General features: G+C 39.9%; 1 protein-coding gene across 2 annotated transcripts in view; it reads right to left on the reverse strand.

The window, feature by feature from the left end:
* The window catches only part of CLIC5 (chloride intracellular channel 5), a 78,704-nt gene that overhangs the window by 26,295 nt on the left and 33,648 nt on the right, over positions 1-18,761 (reverse strand). For both annotated transcript variants that reach the window (XM_026845493.1, XM_026845494.1), the window contains exons 2-4: positions 3,752-3,861; positions 3,287-3,412; positions 1,841-1,947 (exon numbers count right to left, since the gene is read on the reverse strand). In XM_026845493.1, coding sequence (XP_026701294.1) covers positions 1,841-1,947; positions 3,287-3,412; positions 3,752-3,861 — 343 coding nt within the window. The remainder of the gene's footprint in view (positions 1-1,840; positions 1,948-3,286; positions 3,413-3,751; positions 3,862-18,761) is intronic.

Consider the following 18,761-nt stretch of genomic DNA (forward strand, 5'->3'; position numbering starts at 1 on the left):
TCTCTACATCAAAGAGGAAAGTTGAGCATCGCTATGTTCAGAGACTGAAGTGTGTCTGGATATAACAAAAGCACGAATCAGCTTAAAAAATGGAGTGAGGACGTTTGCAGGGAACAAATATTGTTGCTCTCCTGAAGCTTAACATTTTTTTTTCCTCTATAATCTTGATGTGTTTAATTGCCATTGGAAAGCATTTTCCTTTTATTTTTAAGAGTACCTAAACCAGGAGTTTGTTAGGCAGATCTAGGGAAAGGTCCCATTAATCATACTACAGCTAGTAAAAATGTGGAGCCCTGATCATGAGCACTTTGCAAGGTTAGATTCCTTATCTCCCAGTAGTGGATATCTGACCCTGAATTCCAGCTCTGGTTATAGCCAGATGCAGACACCTCCAGGACAGCCATTTATTACTGGATGGAGCTCCCGTCCTTACAAACCCAGGGATTTACATATTGCAGAGTCACTGAGAAGTGACGTGTTGGGATTGTGCATGTGGACAGATATCCATGGCCGTTTTAGAATGCAAGGGGCAGCACAGCTGAATTTAAGATTTACAGTTGCAGAGCAGACCGTAAAAATTCCTTGTGAACAGCCAACAAATTTTATTTTCACTCTAACATCTATTTTGTCTAACTCTTAATTTATCTTCCTTTAACAACTTCCTACAGAGGTTAGCTGAGTATCCCATTAGCATTACACAAAAAAATAACTTTTTAGCATCCCTGAGAAGTGAAGCACTATAATTATTTCCTTCTGTTAACAACACAAAAATATTAAGGAGCAGATTGCTATCTGACATAAATCATCATTTACCCATTTTCTTCTCATGGGTCAGCCCCAGGCAATGAAATATAATCACAAAAATGAAATCTGTGGCAGAGTTGGAACCTGAAAAAATCTAGTCTTCTCTGAATTATATGATATAATACGATATGGTATGGTATGGTATGATACGATATGATATGAGCACATGGTGTTTAACATGCTTGAGGTCTCTGGAACTAGTAATACAAGGTAAAATGTAGTGGCTGCAAATATTCTACTAGATCATCTCAAGGGATGCGGCAGTGTAATCCCATTAACTTTCATGGAGCAACAGAAGCTTAGACTAGCTGAAGTCTTGCCTCTCTGAGGGGAAAGGAATGTGGAGAAAAAAAGTGATTTAATTAAGAAGACAGTGTAGGATGTGTGTAAATATGCATGGCATCCAGCTTCTGGGGTGGTTATTTCTTTTGACACACAAACATGTGAGGGAAAATCTGGAGCTTGCAGAGTCCAATTACATTTCTTAAGGTAATTTCTTTAATTTAATTATTTTATATTTGATGTCTGGATATAACTCAGTTTATATGAGCAAATGAGCTATAACAGCATAACATAAGTGGGCCAAGAGTCTGATTGCCACATTTAACAAATTATGAAGGGTCAGAGCACAAGTTGCTCTCACCCAGTCATTCATGGCTAAATTTTAAGTATTAGCACAGTTTTAGGTGCAGTCAACACATACTCCTTATAAGCAGTGCCTGAGTAAAGTAGAGGAGGTAATATGGGCCACCAGCTGGTTCCAGTAAGAATAGAATCCTGTTCTGGTGAGGAACCTGGACTGTAATGGACAGAAGCCATGTCATGGCAGTTGGTAAAGGGGCTACTAAACACTCAGTAGCATGTTTTATTTACTAGTATAGATGTAGTTCATTCAACTGTGGACATGTGAAATGAGTCCACTGAACCAACCATCTCAAGCTGATCAAGAGCAGTACCTGATGTCATGAACAGAGTTTACGTTAAAATCATGGGAGAATGACAAAATTATTTCACATTTGGTGATGATCCTACTCACCAGCATTATCCTGTTGCTTAGTATTTTTGATGTATGCAGAAAATTTGGAAAATATATCGATTCCTGCAGTGTTTGATTCCCGGTGCTTAGAAGCCAGCTTGGGGTACCTGAAAAGGGAGAAGCAGCGTGGAGAGCATCATCTTGTTACCAGCAACATAGTGATGATTACAAACATAATTTACAAGAAGAAAGGAAAAAGCCCCATAGGAGGAACTGCAATTAACGCTGTCATTTGTCTCAGAACAACAGCTTGGCAAGTCCCTCTTAATAATATCTGTGTCTGTCAAGGCAGGCGTTTGGATAGTTACACAGGGATGGCTTCATGACAAAGGTGCTGGTGCTTTATGTTACCACAATCCAACATACAGTGGCCTTAAATCAGAAAGAAGCATCAATTTCCAGCAAGGCACAGGGGAGCTTGGCAGACAGCTCTCTCCATTATGAACGGCAGTCGTGTCTAATTCCCTACTCTGAAAATGTCCTCCAGGATGTAATAGCAAGGCATGTTAGTATTACCCAGATGAAGGAACATAAAGTTTTGTTTCTGAATTTTAATAGATATCTGGTGCAAAGGAATACATCGATCTGAAAGACCAACATAGACTAATGACTCCTACTGACTTCAGTGGTCTTGCACCAGAGTCTAGAAAATTTAAATATTCGATCTCTTGCCTCAGGACTGGCCTATAGCTGCCGATTCACTTAGAAGTAAAACACCCCATAAGGAACGAAGCCACTTTTAATCGATTCAGAGATTTTAAGGTCCAAATCACAAACCAACAATTTCTTTTTCCCAGTATCCTTATATTAAATCCAAAATGTTGGACTAACTAAGGCATATCTGGTAAATCTAAACCTTTCCTTGGTAGCTTGTTCCAATGGTTAATCATTCATACTGAAAAAATCTGTGCCTTATTTCTAATTTGAATTAGTTTGGTTATAACTTCCAGTCATGGGCTCTTGTCATTTCTTGACTAGAATAATGAGCACTTTTCTGCCTCCAGAGCCTCTAGTACTGTGTAATCAGTTCCCCTTCCAACCATTCTAATACACCATACAGCTCAGAAACCTCCAGTTTTTTTGCTGTAAAATGCTTTTCCTGGCACAGATATGTTCTGTGGCAATTCTCAGCATCTATTCCAAGTTATTTTTAGCTTTGTAAAATGTGGACACCAGACCTCTACAAAATTTTTCTAGCATTGGTCTCCTTAATTCTGCATACAAGGCCATCCTGAAATGTGTACAGAGAAAACATTCTGCAGTTATTAGTCATACAAGTAACCTTCACACATGGAAGTCATCTCACTGAAGCCAGCAAGTTTCATAAATAAATATTACTCCTGTAAGTAAAGATTGTAGGAGGGAGCGCTTTTTAGGAACTCCTCTTAGGACATCTTTCATTCCTAGGAAATGGAATATTGACTGAAAAAAATCCCAAATTCTTACTTTGGAGGTGCAAGAGTCTCTTCCAAGAATTCCTCAATCTTGTTAACATCTGTCTTGACTTCTCCATTAAAAGTCAAGAAAGGTGGGTGAGTCCCAGGAGCCAAATTGTGTAGGTCAGCTGGCTTTCTGCAGAGAGAGAAAAAGTCATGAAATCACTAATCTTTATGGTCAGGTAGTCACACAGATATTTATAGTTTCTCAAAAAACAGTTTGCCCTTCTTTTTTCTGTAGTTTGTGGTTAGAAGACTTTGAAACTACCCCAAGCACCCTGTTTAATATAAAAACATTCCACAAGTGAAAAAAAAAAACCAAACCAAAAACAACCCAAACCTGAATCCCAACTATTTTGTTGTGCACCACAGACTCTCTAGGCTAGATACAAATCTGATTGAACTTGGTGGGGCCTTTCTATAGGGCCAACACTGGATCATATAACTATTTTCAATTAAACTGAACAATTTTTACCTTTTCAGGTCAACAGTGGTGACGTTGAACACAACTCCTTTGAGCCACAGGATCATGAAGAGACGCTGGGAGAATGGGCAGTTCCCAATGCTTTCTCCATCTATACCGGCCTGAGGGATGGAAAGAGGAAAAACAGATTTCAGATTTATTAGTCACTTACCTCCCTCAGGATGGAAAATTGGAGGTTGAGAGAAAAATTGCCAGTTTAAAAATAACTGAAAGTGCCTGTTATTTAATATAGTTTATCATCAACACAAGAATGGAGATTCAGCCTTTGTCAAGAGCCTGAGAAAGCAACCTGGTGCCTCTCCTGAGGGCACTTGTGGGTAAAGGAGGTTGTCCCTTGCTGATAGCAAGCAGCATCCAGGAGACTGTATATTCTTCCAGTTATTCTGGTCTCTACAGGACTGCCTGTTTCATGGATATGCTAGAAAACTCAGAATAGGTTTTCTGCTGTATTTAAGTCTGTGGAGTGCAGCTTATATCAGGTCAAGATCTCCTTCACTGTTTTACTACCCAAAATGTGGACTTTCTAGATTTAAACTCAAGTGGTCTGGACATTCACTCATATTTTGTTCACATCCAGTAAAACAACAGCCTCAGAGACAACTAGATCCAGACAGAAATCTCCATCTGAATCCTTCCAAGGTTCAAGGCAGATTTCAGCCACCGCATTCAGTCTGTTCCTATCTCTAGTACCTAATGAGTTGCCTACAAACCACTACAAAACAATACAAAACTGCTGGTGTTAGCATTGAGGAAACAGCTTATTTTTTCCTCTAAAAATTTATGGTCCTTAGCCACGCAAATTCTGACTTGGAGCCATGGAGGGATACAAATAACACTAGCTGAACTGAGCCAAAGCTGCGTCCAAGGACAACATCCTTCTACAATAATTATGCTTGTGGCCAAAGCTTTCAGGACGATAATGGTTTTGATAGATTTCCATTTTAATTTGTGGTACCATTGTGTTTAAAAGATTCTTATAATCCTGGTGAAGCAACCAATCTTCCGCTGTTGACCCACATGGGTTGCATAACTGTATTTTATGCACACAGTGTGTGTCCGAAAACGGCTGATGAAAGAGCTAAGTAAATACATGCCCTTTTCCTTTGGAGAAAATATTATATTATTCTGTTTGCTCTCATGAATTTTATCTTGTTAATATTCAAGCTGTGGGGTAGCATTTCTCTGTCTTAAAGAAGGAATCACTTCTAATTATTGCAATTCTGTGAAATGCTCACAGCATAACTAGAAATATTTTGAGATGTGTCCAGTTGCTACAAATTCAGGCCTAGCATGGGAAATATTTAGCTGAAAGATTTTTCTGGTAGGCGTCATCAATCTTTCTCACATCTTGATCACAGCTTTTGATGATTCTGGGTTTAAAAACAAATTCCATATTTCCTATCCACCAAACTATGGAGAGAGCATGGATTCAAGGGTTGGAGACAACCGTTGTAAAGTTTAGGGCTATGTAAAGTTTTTCTGTGGGTTCAGATTCAGTTTCAAACACACAGGCCTTAGAGGTATTTGGATTTGGGGGTACCGTTTGGCTGCACTTTTACTTGAAATGATGGATCTGCAACATGTTTGGCACATGGCATATGCAAGAATCAGCAAACAATGTGGGTGAAAGAGTGGTATGGCAACGAGGATGAGCGAGTGAAGATGCATTTTCCCATCTTCTTGAGATGAGAGTAGCCTAGTTGTGCAAAATTCTATTAATTAAATAGTTAGCTCTTTCTGCAAATTTCATGGCAAAACAACAACAATGTTACCATGGGAATACCAGGCATCACTGTGTTGCATGCAATAATTGCTGCAAAGTCACATTTATTGATTTGGCTTTGGCCTGTTAAACCACTCCAAGCACTTTTAAGTTCTTACCTTCCTGAAAAGAGGCAAAAGCTATAGGAGAAAACAGCGATATGACAAACAGTTTCCCCTTGGCTTTTTCACCATCTCAGTCATAATCATATCCTTCATAATGGACTTGGTTAACTGAGTCTACAAACAATATATTACAGACCCAAAATTTGAAGAAAATCATATCGATGACTGAATTAGAGGGCAAAAGAGTGCAGACAGAAGGGCTGACTCCCATCTTGCCTTCTCTGGATTTACTTTGGCTCATAAATTCATCGATTCTGACTCACTCTTCACCTGACTCCCTTCAAAGTGAGTCTAAAACCCTGGTTTGCTACGCCGAAGGGGTTTACTTGAGCAAAGGGGGTCTTGCCTCACAATAACATGCAGAGCTCCAGCCCTCCTGCAGGTCTCCATCCTGCCTGGAAGCAATCTCCTGCCTGTCCTCATCACTCACTGCTTGTGCTGCAAGTAGCACTTTCATCTTTTTCAGGAGAGTCTCGGGGACACCATTTCCCTGCTCTCTCTCTAACTACGTATTGTCATACAAAGGTTAAAGGTTACCAAGATCTGCATCTTTTTACATTTCTCTGTCCTGCAAGGCAATGGTGAAAAATCCTCTCAAGACCAGAGAGGACTAAAGGGGGTACAGAGCAGCTGAACGACAAGGAAGAAACAGAAGTGATGGGTCGTGTGAGGCTAAGGGATGCAGTCCTTGGGGACAGGAGAAGGATGTGAAGTCTGGAAGAAATAAGATTCACTTGGAGATCAAACATAAAAAAATTAATTGTGTAGATCAAACGAGGCCTCCGGCAACCCCAAATGGTCAAAATATCTTCCCAACACTTCCAAAAGAGTGGGAAACATTAATTGCTAGAGACACATTGGGAATAGACAGAGGAAATTCCAGAAACAAAAGATAAACTAAAGAAAAAGTATGGTATGATCTCTGTTCAAAGCTCCTGGATCTGGAAGCCAGGCTCATGATTTGGGTGGAGTCTGACTCATGGGTTTTGAACTCATGTGACTGGCATAACTGAAAACGCTACCACAAATCACAAGGCAAACTGGTGACAGAGGAGGGAACAGAAACAAAATCTCCCCAGCAACACAATTTATCCATTAAATTCAGCTCTTTTTCTGCAGAAATTATAGGCAAGGCTCTGTCGGTTTTGTGAACCCTTTCTCACTGCTTCTAACAGCACTCAGTAACTCAGTGTTCAGCACTCAGAGCAAAACATTAGTAGGTAATAACTTCAAAGGCTTATCAGAGTGTGTCAATATCCCTTGTGAAGTCTATTAACTACCAGAGGGAGATGAGGAAGAATAGAGAACTTCCCAGGCTTAGTCACTCTTAGCTTCAAAGAAAAACAGCTTGCTTAAAGCACCCCAGTAGTGCCTAAATACAAGGCTATTATGTATCTGTCCAAGGTTAAGGCTCAGAAATGAAGGAATTAAATAATACCTTCATCAAGATCAAGAACTCAAACAGTGGATGGAAAGAAAAGAACAAATAATTTACAAGCTAGAGTAACACTGTTTATCTGTGCTGTTAGTCACAAATGAGCACAAAAGCTTTCTCACATAGCTTCCCTGAAGCACGGCAAAAGTGATCAACCACTTATAAAAAGGAACAAGTTGATGATATATGCACTCTCCCTGCCAGTAACAGTAGATATTTCTGATTTAACAACTGCAACTAGGGATAGACTTGAGGCTTTGTGGGCACTAGGATCAAGGAAATAGAGTTTTTAAAGTGCATTATAAGTCCCAAAGCTGTGAAAGGGCTTCAGAACCTCCTCCCTAGGGACAAGGACCTCACCTGAAAAGGGAAATTCACAGAGTGACTGTGGAAGAGTGAAACAGACTTGAGGATTTCCTGCCTGAGTCTCTTTGGCCAGTGCTCATCCCACTGCAGTTTAACTGAGATGTCTGGGGGAAGGTCTCCCGTGCAGGCAAGGCCAAGACACACATCCAAAAGATAGGTCTGGCCACCTTTCACTTTGAATCCAACGAACGTCTGAATTTAGGCAGGATGAACGTGGACCCTAACAACAGAAAATACTGGAATTTGTGGAGAAAGAATTTCTAGAAAATTATTTTGCTCCATCTTGGAAACATCACTTTCTGCTCCTGTTGCTTTACACAACCTTACTTTATTAGAAAAAAAAAAAAAAAAAAAAAAATCTCCAACTATTTAAGTACTTCACACCAGCTGATGAAAGGTCCTGCCCTGGAACTCCATATAATCACATCAGGAAAACCCCACCATCATACCAGCTGTTCTGAGTAATGGCAAGAATGAACAAGATGTTCTCCTTCATTATGTATAAGGTGCTCCTCCTTAAATACTTCAACTATTTTTAAAGAATTAAATGTCAAAGATATTTGTGTGCACATGTGGGGGATGTACAGACACATTGCCAAGGAACAAAATTAAGATGGTTTTGGGATAAGGGGGAGGAAAAAAAGGTCTTGTTGATTTTATGCGCTTGTGCCAAGTATTTTTTGTAAGGTAGCAGTAGTATCGAGAGCCTCCAACCACTGCAACAGCACAGCTGAATGATGTAAACAGGGAGCTCTTCTCAAGTTCAAGCTAATACTTTGCTATAAATGAAATAACTGGAATAAACTTCCTCACTTATTCCAAAAATACTTCAACTGGTATATGCACAGTGACTGCAATGCACACAGACAACCGTATATTATTTTAACTAACCTTAAGAGGGGGAAAAAAACAGCAAGTTTCATTTCCAGTTATTCCCAAAATATAGCAGCTTTAAAGAAATATACTATCATTAATAATGACTAAGCATCTAGCTTTAAAATGGCAGAGCTGGAAAGAGTTGCATATTGGAAAGCACTGTGTTTTTTCCAGGAAAATAATATATTTGGTTTTATCTATTCTCCTTCTCCTTTCATTTTTCATTGCATTGAGGCCACTCTGCACAATGGTCCAGTGCTCTCTTAGACTCTGGGGTAAAGTAGGGAGATATTTTTGATGACACTAAAACACATTTCTTTTTCAAAAGGATTTTAACAAGTTAGCAAAAACCAGTCAGGCTAATTCACCCCAATGTTTCCCAGTAAGGATTAAGGAGAGATTTGATTTCATGATCCCTACAATCAAAATCTAGGCTCACATTACACATGGTTACACCCTCTCTGTTTTAAAATTGGGAAAGAGCCTGCCTTTTGACACTTACTCTTCTTACGCTGAGAACCCAAAGGGGAAGTGAAAATCCTATTCGAAACACAGAGCAGGCCAGGAAATATCCTATTTATTGTGCCATTAAAAAAAAAAAAAAAATCTGTCTTAGTAATTATACCACACACACAATAGCACAAATCTCCATTGTAGGGAAAAATCATTGGCTGCAACATGAGATCAGACATGCCAAGGTATTGCTTTAGCAAGGATCATTTTTTTTCCAGTTTCTTGCCTCTTTTCTTTCACAACTTCTTGTCCAAATGTAAAAGCCAGTAAGCTATTTGGAGTGCCACCAACGGAGAGGCAAGCTAAGAAGTGTATATTCATACAGCAGCGCTCGCGGGTCTCAAGTAAGAAGTAAATCTTGTAGCACGAGTCCTGTGTATCACAGGACACTTATTGATTGTGGCTCCGGTTCAGGAAAGCATTTAAGCATGTGCTGAAATACATCCCAATTTAGAGGAAGTCTATGCTTGACTTTAAGCATGTTCTTAAGTTCTGATGATTTCAATGGGACTTAAGCAAGCACTTAAGTACTTTCCTGAATGGGGGCCTGTAACAACAATAATAAATTTGCTGTGCAGCATTTTAACTTCATCGGACTTTTTTCCGAGATTTCATTTTGCTAGGAGCAACTCTGAGCAGCAGCCTTCCTAGGGAGGGCAAGACAGAGCAGAAATATATTCCTAAGCACACACACATGGAAATGGACCATGTGCATATATGTCAAACAAAAATAGAGCATTTGCTAGAAAGACTGTCAGGGTAGTAACAAAACAAAAAGGAAGTGGTGAAATTCTTTAGCCAGCTCCCCAAAAGCCAGCCAAAATGTTGTCTCAAGTTTGGCATACATACAGACATATATTCTAGATGCACATAGGCTTAACTTGGTCTGCACTGCTGGCCAATTTGAAGGGAGTTGGCTTGTTACACTCAGCTCAAACTGGCTGAGCAGCACATCAGTAGAGCTGAGGATCTCCAAGGAGCTGCACTTCTCAGATCCCTGCAGTTTTGGGAGAGATGCATCCGTACTCTTGAGACATTCAGGATTTCCAGAAGATGGAATTAATTGCAGGTTGGGGACCCCGTGGGCATCAGTAGTTAAGACATGATAAATATTTTCTTTAGGTTTGGTATATCATTATTTTCCAGCTGTTTATATTCACAGGAATGGCAGCATGGGCAGGAAGGGATCAGTCATACAGGTCAGCTTCTTCCTAGGGGTCCTTTCATGATGGTTTAGGATGTTCACAGCGGAAGATCAGTTAACTCAAGCTGGTCCATGCACCTGACGCAGAGCAAGTTCATCTGCCACAGAAGCTGAGGTCCTGGTAGGAGAATAACCGTGTGCACAGCAATCTGCCTGTACAAATAAGTCTCAGTTTTCCTCAAGGGCTTTGTTAGAGTCACTGGACACTGCGTATGTTCTGCATGAAGTATGATTTGCTTTGAAATAAACTCTGTGATTCCAGAAAACTCCAATCAGTCACGTGCAGTTTGGATTTAGAAAGCTACAGACTAGACAAAGGTAAATAGTCTCATCATGTGAAAATGATTCGTGCTATTCCAGCACCTCTTCTTCTTTCTTTAAAGAACAAAAGGTGCCTGACTTGAAAGAGTACAAAAGCACAGACTTGCCTGACACTCTAGACCAAGGAATTATTTTGTTCACATTTGTATTTGTAGATCCATTACTTATCATTGCATGTGTTCAACTTGATGAGAAATTGATAGTACATAATCAAAGAAGGTAGGAACTATAACAAAACTTCCTACACCAAAATATATACATATATATATATATATATATACGAATTAAGGCTGGGACCAAAACATTTTTTTCTAGGAGACCATGTTCCAGCATGCCCTGCTGTGAGGAATTTCTACATACCAAATCTGACTTTTACATGGTGATATATAAGGGAAGAGCCCCCAGAAGAGTGAGAGTCATTAAGTACTGTAGAGACCAACCAGATATAGCACGTCTTTAATCTATATTATTTTAATGACAGCCAAATATCGACTAAAGGATGGGTGGTAAATGCAGGCTGACATCTTCAAAGTGGCTAGCAGTTTTAGATCCTATGAGACAATTTGACAGCGGCTGACTTCTCATAAGTATCAACTCTCTACACCTGGAAAATCAGGCCATGAGCCACCCAAAAGGAATAGCTCTTTTTTTAAAAAGTCTTAGTAAGAATTTTTGAGATCTGCTTTAGGAGTATCCCTGTTTGTGAGTTTCTTGAGCAACTAGGCAAAAAATTAATACAACAGTTGAAAAAAAATCTCAATCAGAAGAATATTCTTTTGAGGACCACACATGGAATTTGACAAATACCAGGTGGAGATGTGCAATGGCTTTGGCCATACCACCCGGGATGTGTGCCTGGAGTCCCACTCTTTGGCTACTTGCCTCAGTCCAGCAGGATGATGGGCAGGGTGCTGGATCCATGCAAAGCCGTAAAAGCATGAGGTTCCAATGTGCAGCTCGGTCAGGACCCACAGGGCTCCTAGCTGCCCGGCAGCCCACCCACCAACCAAAATTTCCTTTCAAAATTACTGAGACTATTTCATTTTCCCTCCTCACAGAAAACCCACAGCTTCTGTTCAATAACACTGCGAATGTTTTAAAATGTGGGTTTTAGACTTAGAGCAATTGAGAGTCAAATCTTGAAACTCTTCAAAACCCAAAATTGCCATTCTCATCACAGCTCTCGTTAGCAGATTATGCACAAAGTTTGTGTGCTCCTGGATATAGTGTACTGGATATATATGTTTCTTTCTTGGCTTGATGGAAAAACAACAATCATCCTTTACACTTCTTCCTGAGCCTTTTGCAACCTAATAAAGCAGTTGTGCCCCTGTCACTTATCAGTATCATGGCACAAAATCCTGTGTACCCACATTAGCCACTGGATGTAACCACAGAGAACAGCTTTTAAAAGCTTTGATTTTTGGGGACCCATCAATAATTCCTTGAGAGTGAGATGCCATAGGAACGACAAAAGAATTCAAGAAATTAGAGATATATAAGCTTAACATATAGAAAGATACTGGAACAAATGATTAAACAGTAAGCTCACAAGCACATGTGGAGAAGTCAAGTTGATAAGAAAAGACAATAAGGACTTAACAGGAGCAAACGACATTAAATTAATCACATTTTGTTCTGACAGGGTATCCAGCACAGTAGGTAAGAAGGAAGCAGCAGGTATCCAGAAGTTGACTTCTGTAAGACTTCTCACATAAGTTCCATATTATATTTTCATAAACAAAGTATGAAAATAGGACCTGCATGAAATCTCTGCAAAGTGCTTGTATGAGTGGTGGCAAAAATACTTATGGAGCAGTGATGATCAAATTTGCTGTTAGTATAGAAATAAAAAAGAAATACAGGTACCGTCAAGGTCTACAAGATGAGTCATATTTAATGTTTCCATTAGCAAAATGGACGAAGGAATAGACAGAACCCTACAGAATTTCCTGACAGCAATAAGCACGGAGGAGTTACTGATAATTCCCAGCAGAGGAGTAGACTCCAAAATGATGCTAAGAAGTTGGAACAAAGTGTCTGAAATCACTGAAATGGAATTTAGGAAAGTAAACCTCAAGGTATAAGAGACAAGAAGAACAAAATCTAATGTACAAATACAGAATGGGGAATAAGCTGGTAAGGCTGCAAGGATGAAGCAAATGAGATTATACATCAATCACAAACAATATGAATCACCAACATATGCATCTAGAGGCAACAGCAACAAGATAATGCAATGTACATGTGATGTTCTACCACTATGTAACAGTCCTCAAGCATGTAGAAGACTGTTTTACAAAGAGGCTGATGATCCATTGTTGTTCCTGCCCACAGAGGATAAGATTAAGTATTTTGCTTAATTTGCAACAATAAAGCTTCAGGGGAAAAGAAATCCAGCGTAATTACAGGACTAATGAAACACAAAGCAGGCTTTCTAAGGAGGTTGTGTAATCTGCATTGGTGGAGGCTTTGAAGAAATCAAGAGAAAAAAGTTTGTAAAACTGGTCTCGATTTACTTCATCCTGCTGCAGAGCAGAGAGTGTGCATAGGATGCTTTAAAAACCCTTTCTAACAGTATGTACTAGTGACTCTGACAATAAAGCTGTTCTTGCTGTCAGTGCTAGACGCTTGGTGGCACAGACTTTTGCTTTCCTCTGACCTGCACAGGATGAAGTCTGGCCCTGGTGAAGTCAATGGGAATTTTGCCTGTGACTTTGATTGGACCAGAATTTCACTCAAAGGTTTAATGGCCAGAAGGGACAATTATAATAATCTTTCCTGACCTTTTGCGTAATACAAACCATAGATTTCACTCAGCCTGCAGCCAACATCTTGTGGTTGAACTAGAACATATGTTTCGAATGGTTTTTCGGAATAGACATATGCTAGACATAGAGTGGTAGTCAAATCCCCTCTAGTGGTGTATGTTTGCATTGCAGGGTGAAGTTCTCCCATGGAAGTCGATCACAAACATCCCTTTTGTAAGATTTTGCTAAAGGTACCTAACATGCCCTGTCACTTATACATGCTTTTTTTTTTTTTTTTTTTTCTTTTTTCTTTTCCCCTATCTATAAGTTGCGTTCATGTACGTGTGTTTAAGTGGTGGAAGGAGCTGTAGTCACAGGACTTGGGGAGTCAGGCCACAGCAGTACTCAGAAAACTGTCACAATTTCAGTAAAAGTCAATAGAGATGCTCGAGCATCAGGTACTGCTGCGACATCTTGGATGCAACAGTGTATCTCACGGAAAGAGGTAAGGCCTTTGAACAAGACATCCACAAATCCCTTTTTAAGACAAATAATCTTGTCCTGTAACATATTCATACTGGATGGCTCTTCATGCTCTGCATATACAGAATGCAGCTCCCACATTTTGGAAGCTTATGCCTACAGGGTCATATTCTGGTTTTAGCCTTTTGGTGATACTGCTATTAATGGATTATACTCTAATACACTTGATATAATTCCATAACAGTCAATATTCATACAAAATATTGACACTCATGACAAATATTCCACTGATTTCAGTGAGAGCAGAGTCATACATTGGATTCACCATTTTCTTTCTAATAAGTGATTAAAACCATGAGTGTTTTCATGGGCTCTAGAGAAAGAATCTGGGCACAAATCTGGTTTAGCTATTCAAAAAGCACCAATTATATTCATTTCAAATATTGATGATTCTATATCCTAAGAACTGATTAGATACATTAAAAAATCTTTCCCCCAGGAAAGCTGCAGAAAATAAAGTGAGAGATAGATCACTGTCAAAAGGTGTCACTGACAATGCAAATTATAGTCAAATTATTCCTGTTTCTAGCAGACATCAGGTGTAAATAAGGGAGTCGTTTCTCCAGAGCAAACTCTATGCAGAGCTCCGGTTCCCATTACAATACAGAAATCCTGCATGCAGTTTTTCTTGTAAGAATTAAATCTGGGCACATCTGGAATTTGAATGTCTGTTAAAAATCTCTGAGCCAAGGACAGTAATCTGTTCGTACAGTATATTCTACAAATGTTGATGAATTAAAGCCAAATTTCCATGCCTCTAAGCAGTGTATCAGACTAACAAATAATAACAGCAGCCAGGTGCTGAAAGTTAATGCTGAACCTGAAATCAGATCCAGGGCTGAATTATTTATTGAAATTCCATGACTTTATTTGCACTATTAGAAGAGAGAGTCACTTGCAGGCACAGCAAATAAAGGTCTGAATGGTGGGGTGTTGCTGATAAGGGCATTTACCACCATATCAGCTGACCCCAGCACAGGCCATAATCTGCCTTCAATGGTCTCATTTTGTATCGTACTTAACATCATAAAAATATTGCTCATCGGTGACTTTAAATGGGATGAAAGAGCAGTCAGTAACTACGGAGCTATCCTGCAGTGGGCAGCTTTTGGGTCTTTCTGTCTCCTTCTGCATTTCCAAAGTCAATAGCGCTGCTGAGGGTATGAGAGAAGTTTCACCCTGAGACGCAATGAATGTTTATGACTTTCACTGAAAGCAGATCAAGTTGCATTGCAAAGGAGCAGCACGTCGCAGGCTCAGACTAGTCTTTTGTTTGATGTTTGCATCTCAGTGTGACTTCACAATGCAACCCAATGCAAGCTTCAGTACAAATCTGGTCCAAGCCTTACTGCCACGAGAATACAAATGCAATATAAACAAATTTTCTGATTCTCAGCTACTCACAGAGAAATTATTACAGAGTTTAGTGCTTAGGGGATATCTTTTCACCTCTAGTATTTTTTTACCTGCCAAAACTGCTGTATTTGCTCACCCCATCACTTACACGGACAAATTTAGCCATTAAAGCGCTGTTGCAGTACAAGGTAGTCTTTGCTGATAGCCATCTAAAAAGGAGGGAAATTAAGCTCTCTCTGAATATTTTGTTAAACAAGAAACAAAGAGCAATTTCTGAGTTTGTAAATGTAAATACCTGTTACAAAAACAAGAGTCTAAGAGGTACACACAAAGAGCAAGCAAACACTCCTTGTGACTCATCTAAAAGCAAAACAATTCTGCATTTTCAAGATCAAATGCTCAAGAAAAAAAAAAAAATGTGATGCTTTCCAAAAGCTACTGAGAAATTTTGAATAAGTGTGTATACTAGCAGAAGTACAATTTACAAGTATTTCACAGCACAGACTTCTTAATCTAATGTATGATAAATGTTGGGAACAGAAAATCTGTTGGACCAGTGAGTGGAGTTTGGATCACATTTCTTGTCTATTCGCCATCTCAGTGCAGGGCGATTTCTTAAATCTCTGTGTCTCTACTGTTTGGGTCAGTTTGAAATGTTCCAGTGATGTTGCTTTACAAACTTCCCCTAGGAAACGGTTTTGACAATTTTCTCAAAACACATTTTGACTTGATGGTCAAACTGAATTTCCTCTAATTTCATTTTATCTTCTTATCCAGCATAAAAAGAAAAACCCTTAATTAAGTCTAATTCAATTCTATTTATTAAAATAATTATTACTTTTCTTCCCTTTATACAAAATCTGACTTAATTATGCCATTGTAATTTTCCTAGACCCTCTGGGATCCCTGACCATGCTGTCTATTCTCAATATAATTTTTATTTTTTTTATTCTCATCACTCCTGAGTCCCTCTCTCACCCAGGCCCCTCATCCTCCAAGTAGACCACTCTCCAAGAAGACAAACAGTGACCCCACCACGGTTGTACAGCATAACTCTTCTCCAGCCTATTCTTTCCCATCATACTTGTCTCAGAAGCAATCAGTAACCATCTCCCCAGATCTCTCTTGCTCACTCTCTTCCTCCCACAAAAATAGTACAAACTCTGTTCACTGCCCTTACCAACCAAGTAGGTGATAGCAACACCGAAATGACACCCCCTGCAGTGCAGTGTCCAGCTCTGGGGGCACCGACAGCAGAAGGACACGGACCTGCTTGAGAGGGGCCAGAGGAGGCCACAGAGATGCTCGGGGGGCTGGAGCACCCCCCTGTGAGGACAGGCTGAGAGAGTTGGGGGGGGTTCAACTGGAGAGAGAAGGCTCTGGGGAGACCTTACAGCAGCCTCCCAGGACTTAAAGGGCCTACAGGAAAGGTGAGGAGGGACTCTGCATCAGGGAGTTTAGGGATAGGATGAGGGGTAAAGGTTTTAAACTGAAAGAGGGAAGATTTAGATTAGATGTAAGGAAGAAATTCTTCCCTGTGAGGGGGGTGAGGCCCTGGCACAGGTTGCCCAGAGAAGCTGTGGCTGCCCCCTCCCTGGAAGGGTTCAAGGCCAGGTTGGACGGGGCTTTGGGCAACCTGGGCTAGTGGAAGGTGGCCCTGCCCATGGCAGGGGGGTTGGAATTAGATGGTCTTTATGGTCCCTTCCAACCCAAACCATTCTATGATTCTATTATATCTTTCCCCACCTTCTGTCCCTTCCACTGACTGCCCACTCTATTTCTCTGACATTGTCACCCAGCTGCCGTATTCAAATTAAACAAATCCTATTTGATGTGGTGGAAATGGAGCATGACACAGGGATCATGCCCTTTAAGTCCTTTCACCCGTTTATCATTACGTTCATAAAAAGGTGCCACCTCCTTTTCCTCTGAAGACAGTCTCCAACTAAACTCTGTAAGTCAAATCTTTATCCTGCTTTCCTCGGGCTTCCTGATCCTTTCATGATTAGCAACAGCGCAGACCTGCAGACCGCTTGGCACTCTTACAAACAAGTTCTTTCTCACAGTTTTTCCTCTCTCAGGCTTAACAAAACAGACATAAAATATCATCAGAAACTTCTTGGTCCTATTGTCTGTTCTACAGGAAAATGTTCACTTAATGGTTGCTAAAATTTGTTTAATCTGAACATTCAGGTTTTGGCTGATAGGGCTATATTTTGTGCTGTGATAGGAGCACATCGTACTTCCTATGCCCATGCTTCAGACCTAGATTTTATTCTAGATGGAGTAGACAGAGATTTCATGCTATTAATCTACCATCTTTCTAGTCTACTTCACTTCTGTATATTTTATATTTACAGTTTTATATTTTATAGTTACAGTTTTATATGTGATAGTTACAGTTTTATATTTACAGATTTCTTTTATACCAACAGTTTGTTGTGCAATCTGTTCAGAGGCATGGTTAATCTGTTTCCCAGCATGGTTAATCAACTACAATTCACACCTTACCATCTTCTGGTGCTACACTCTTAGACAGGTAATTGGGCCTAACCATCATATTTAGAGAAGGGCCGAATCTCACCCTGCTTTGTTTAGGAAGTTTTCTCTGGCAGCATTTTGTTTTATCCTGTGCTCCTGCTCAGAGAAGGCAGCAGTTCCCATTTGCAGGCTGTCAGAGAGCTGTTAGCCTAACAACTGCAATCTGGAGAATACTATGTGAACTCCATACGCCGAGCACCCGCCGAGAAAAGCTTATTGGAACATCCAGGTTAATGAGGTAATAGAAAAACTAGCATTTGGCAAGAGAATTTCTTACCATTTTATATATATTTGTGTATAGCTAGGCCCAATTCACTCAAGCACCTGAATAACCTCTGAAGAATTAGCTATTTTTTCATGTTTACATATAATTTTATCTGAAATTGAGATTTTTTTTTCTATTATTGTGAAATGTCAAGCATACAGGTGGTTCTTGAATGACAAATACAGAGAAGCCCTGTAAATTCATACTTCCAATGAAGAGCTAAACACCAGTCAGTACAAAAACCCTCTTTCTGACAGCATGTGATTACTACTAACTGCACCCACTCTCAAAGGTCCTGGATGTGGCTTTAAATAAATGTTAAATAAGTACTTAAATAAACAAAATATTTAAATAATTTTTAAACATAAATTTTTAAAAATAACCCTTTGTGCCCAGAGTGGAAGAGATGTCCAGGGGCGAATTATGAAAAGCCCTTCTTGCCCATGGGAGCTGCAGCAAGGTGCTGCCACGGGGTGGGAGCAGTGGCTGAGGCCAGGGGAGAGAAGCATTTCTTTCCCCTGAAAAAGAAAATCGATATTTCAAGGTTTATCTCTTTGTCAGAGGAGTGGGACTGCACTTTCTCTAAGTTCCCCTCCTGGTCACATCCTTCCCAGGCTCTCCAAGGTCAGAGCTGAGTAGCTGTCTACAACCAGCCCTTTTAAAAATTATTATTGTTCGAGTAGAATGATCTTTTTTGAAATAAACATTAAACCATCAGGCAGAGATTACACTCAGCCCAGTAAGAGGATGAGTATCACAACAGACACATATCACAGGGCTGCTGGTTTCAGCGTAGCAGGCTGGGCAGGTACATACTTCCCAGTCTGAAACAAGTCTTCCAGGTATGGTTACCTGCCTTTATTACAGATTCAATAGTGAGAAGGAAGATTTACAGAGTGTTTAGAGAAATACATACTTGGAGATGAACCGAACCCCAAAAGATT

Source organism: Athene cunicularia, assembly GCF_003259725.1.
Source record: "Athene cunicularia isolate RWA chromosome 3 unlocalized genomic scaffold, athCun1 chr3_part1, whole genome shotgun sequence".
Lineage (NCBI taxonomy): Eukaryota > Metazoa > Chordata > Aves > Strigiformes > Strigidae > Athene > Athene cunicularia.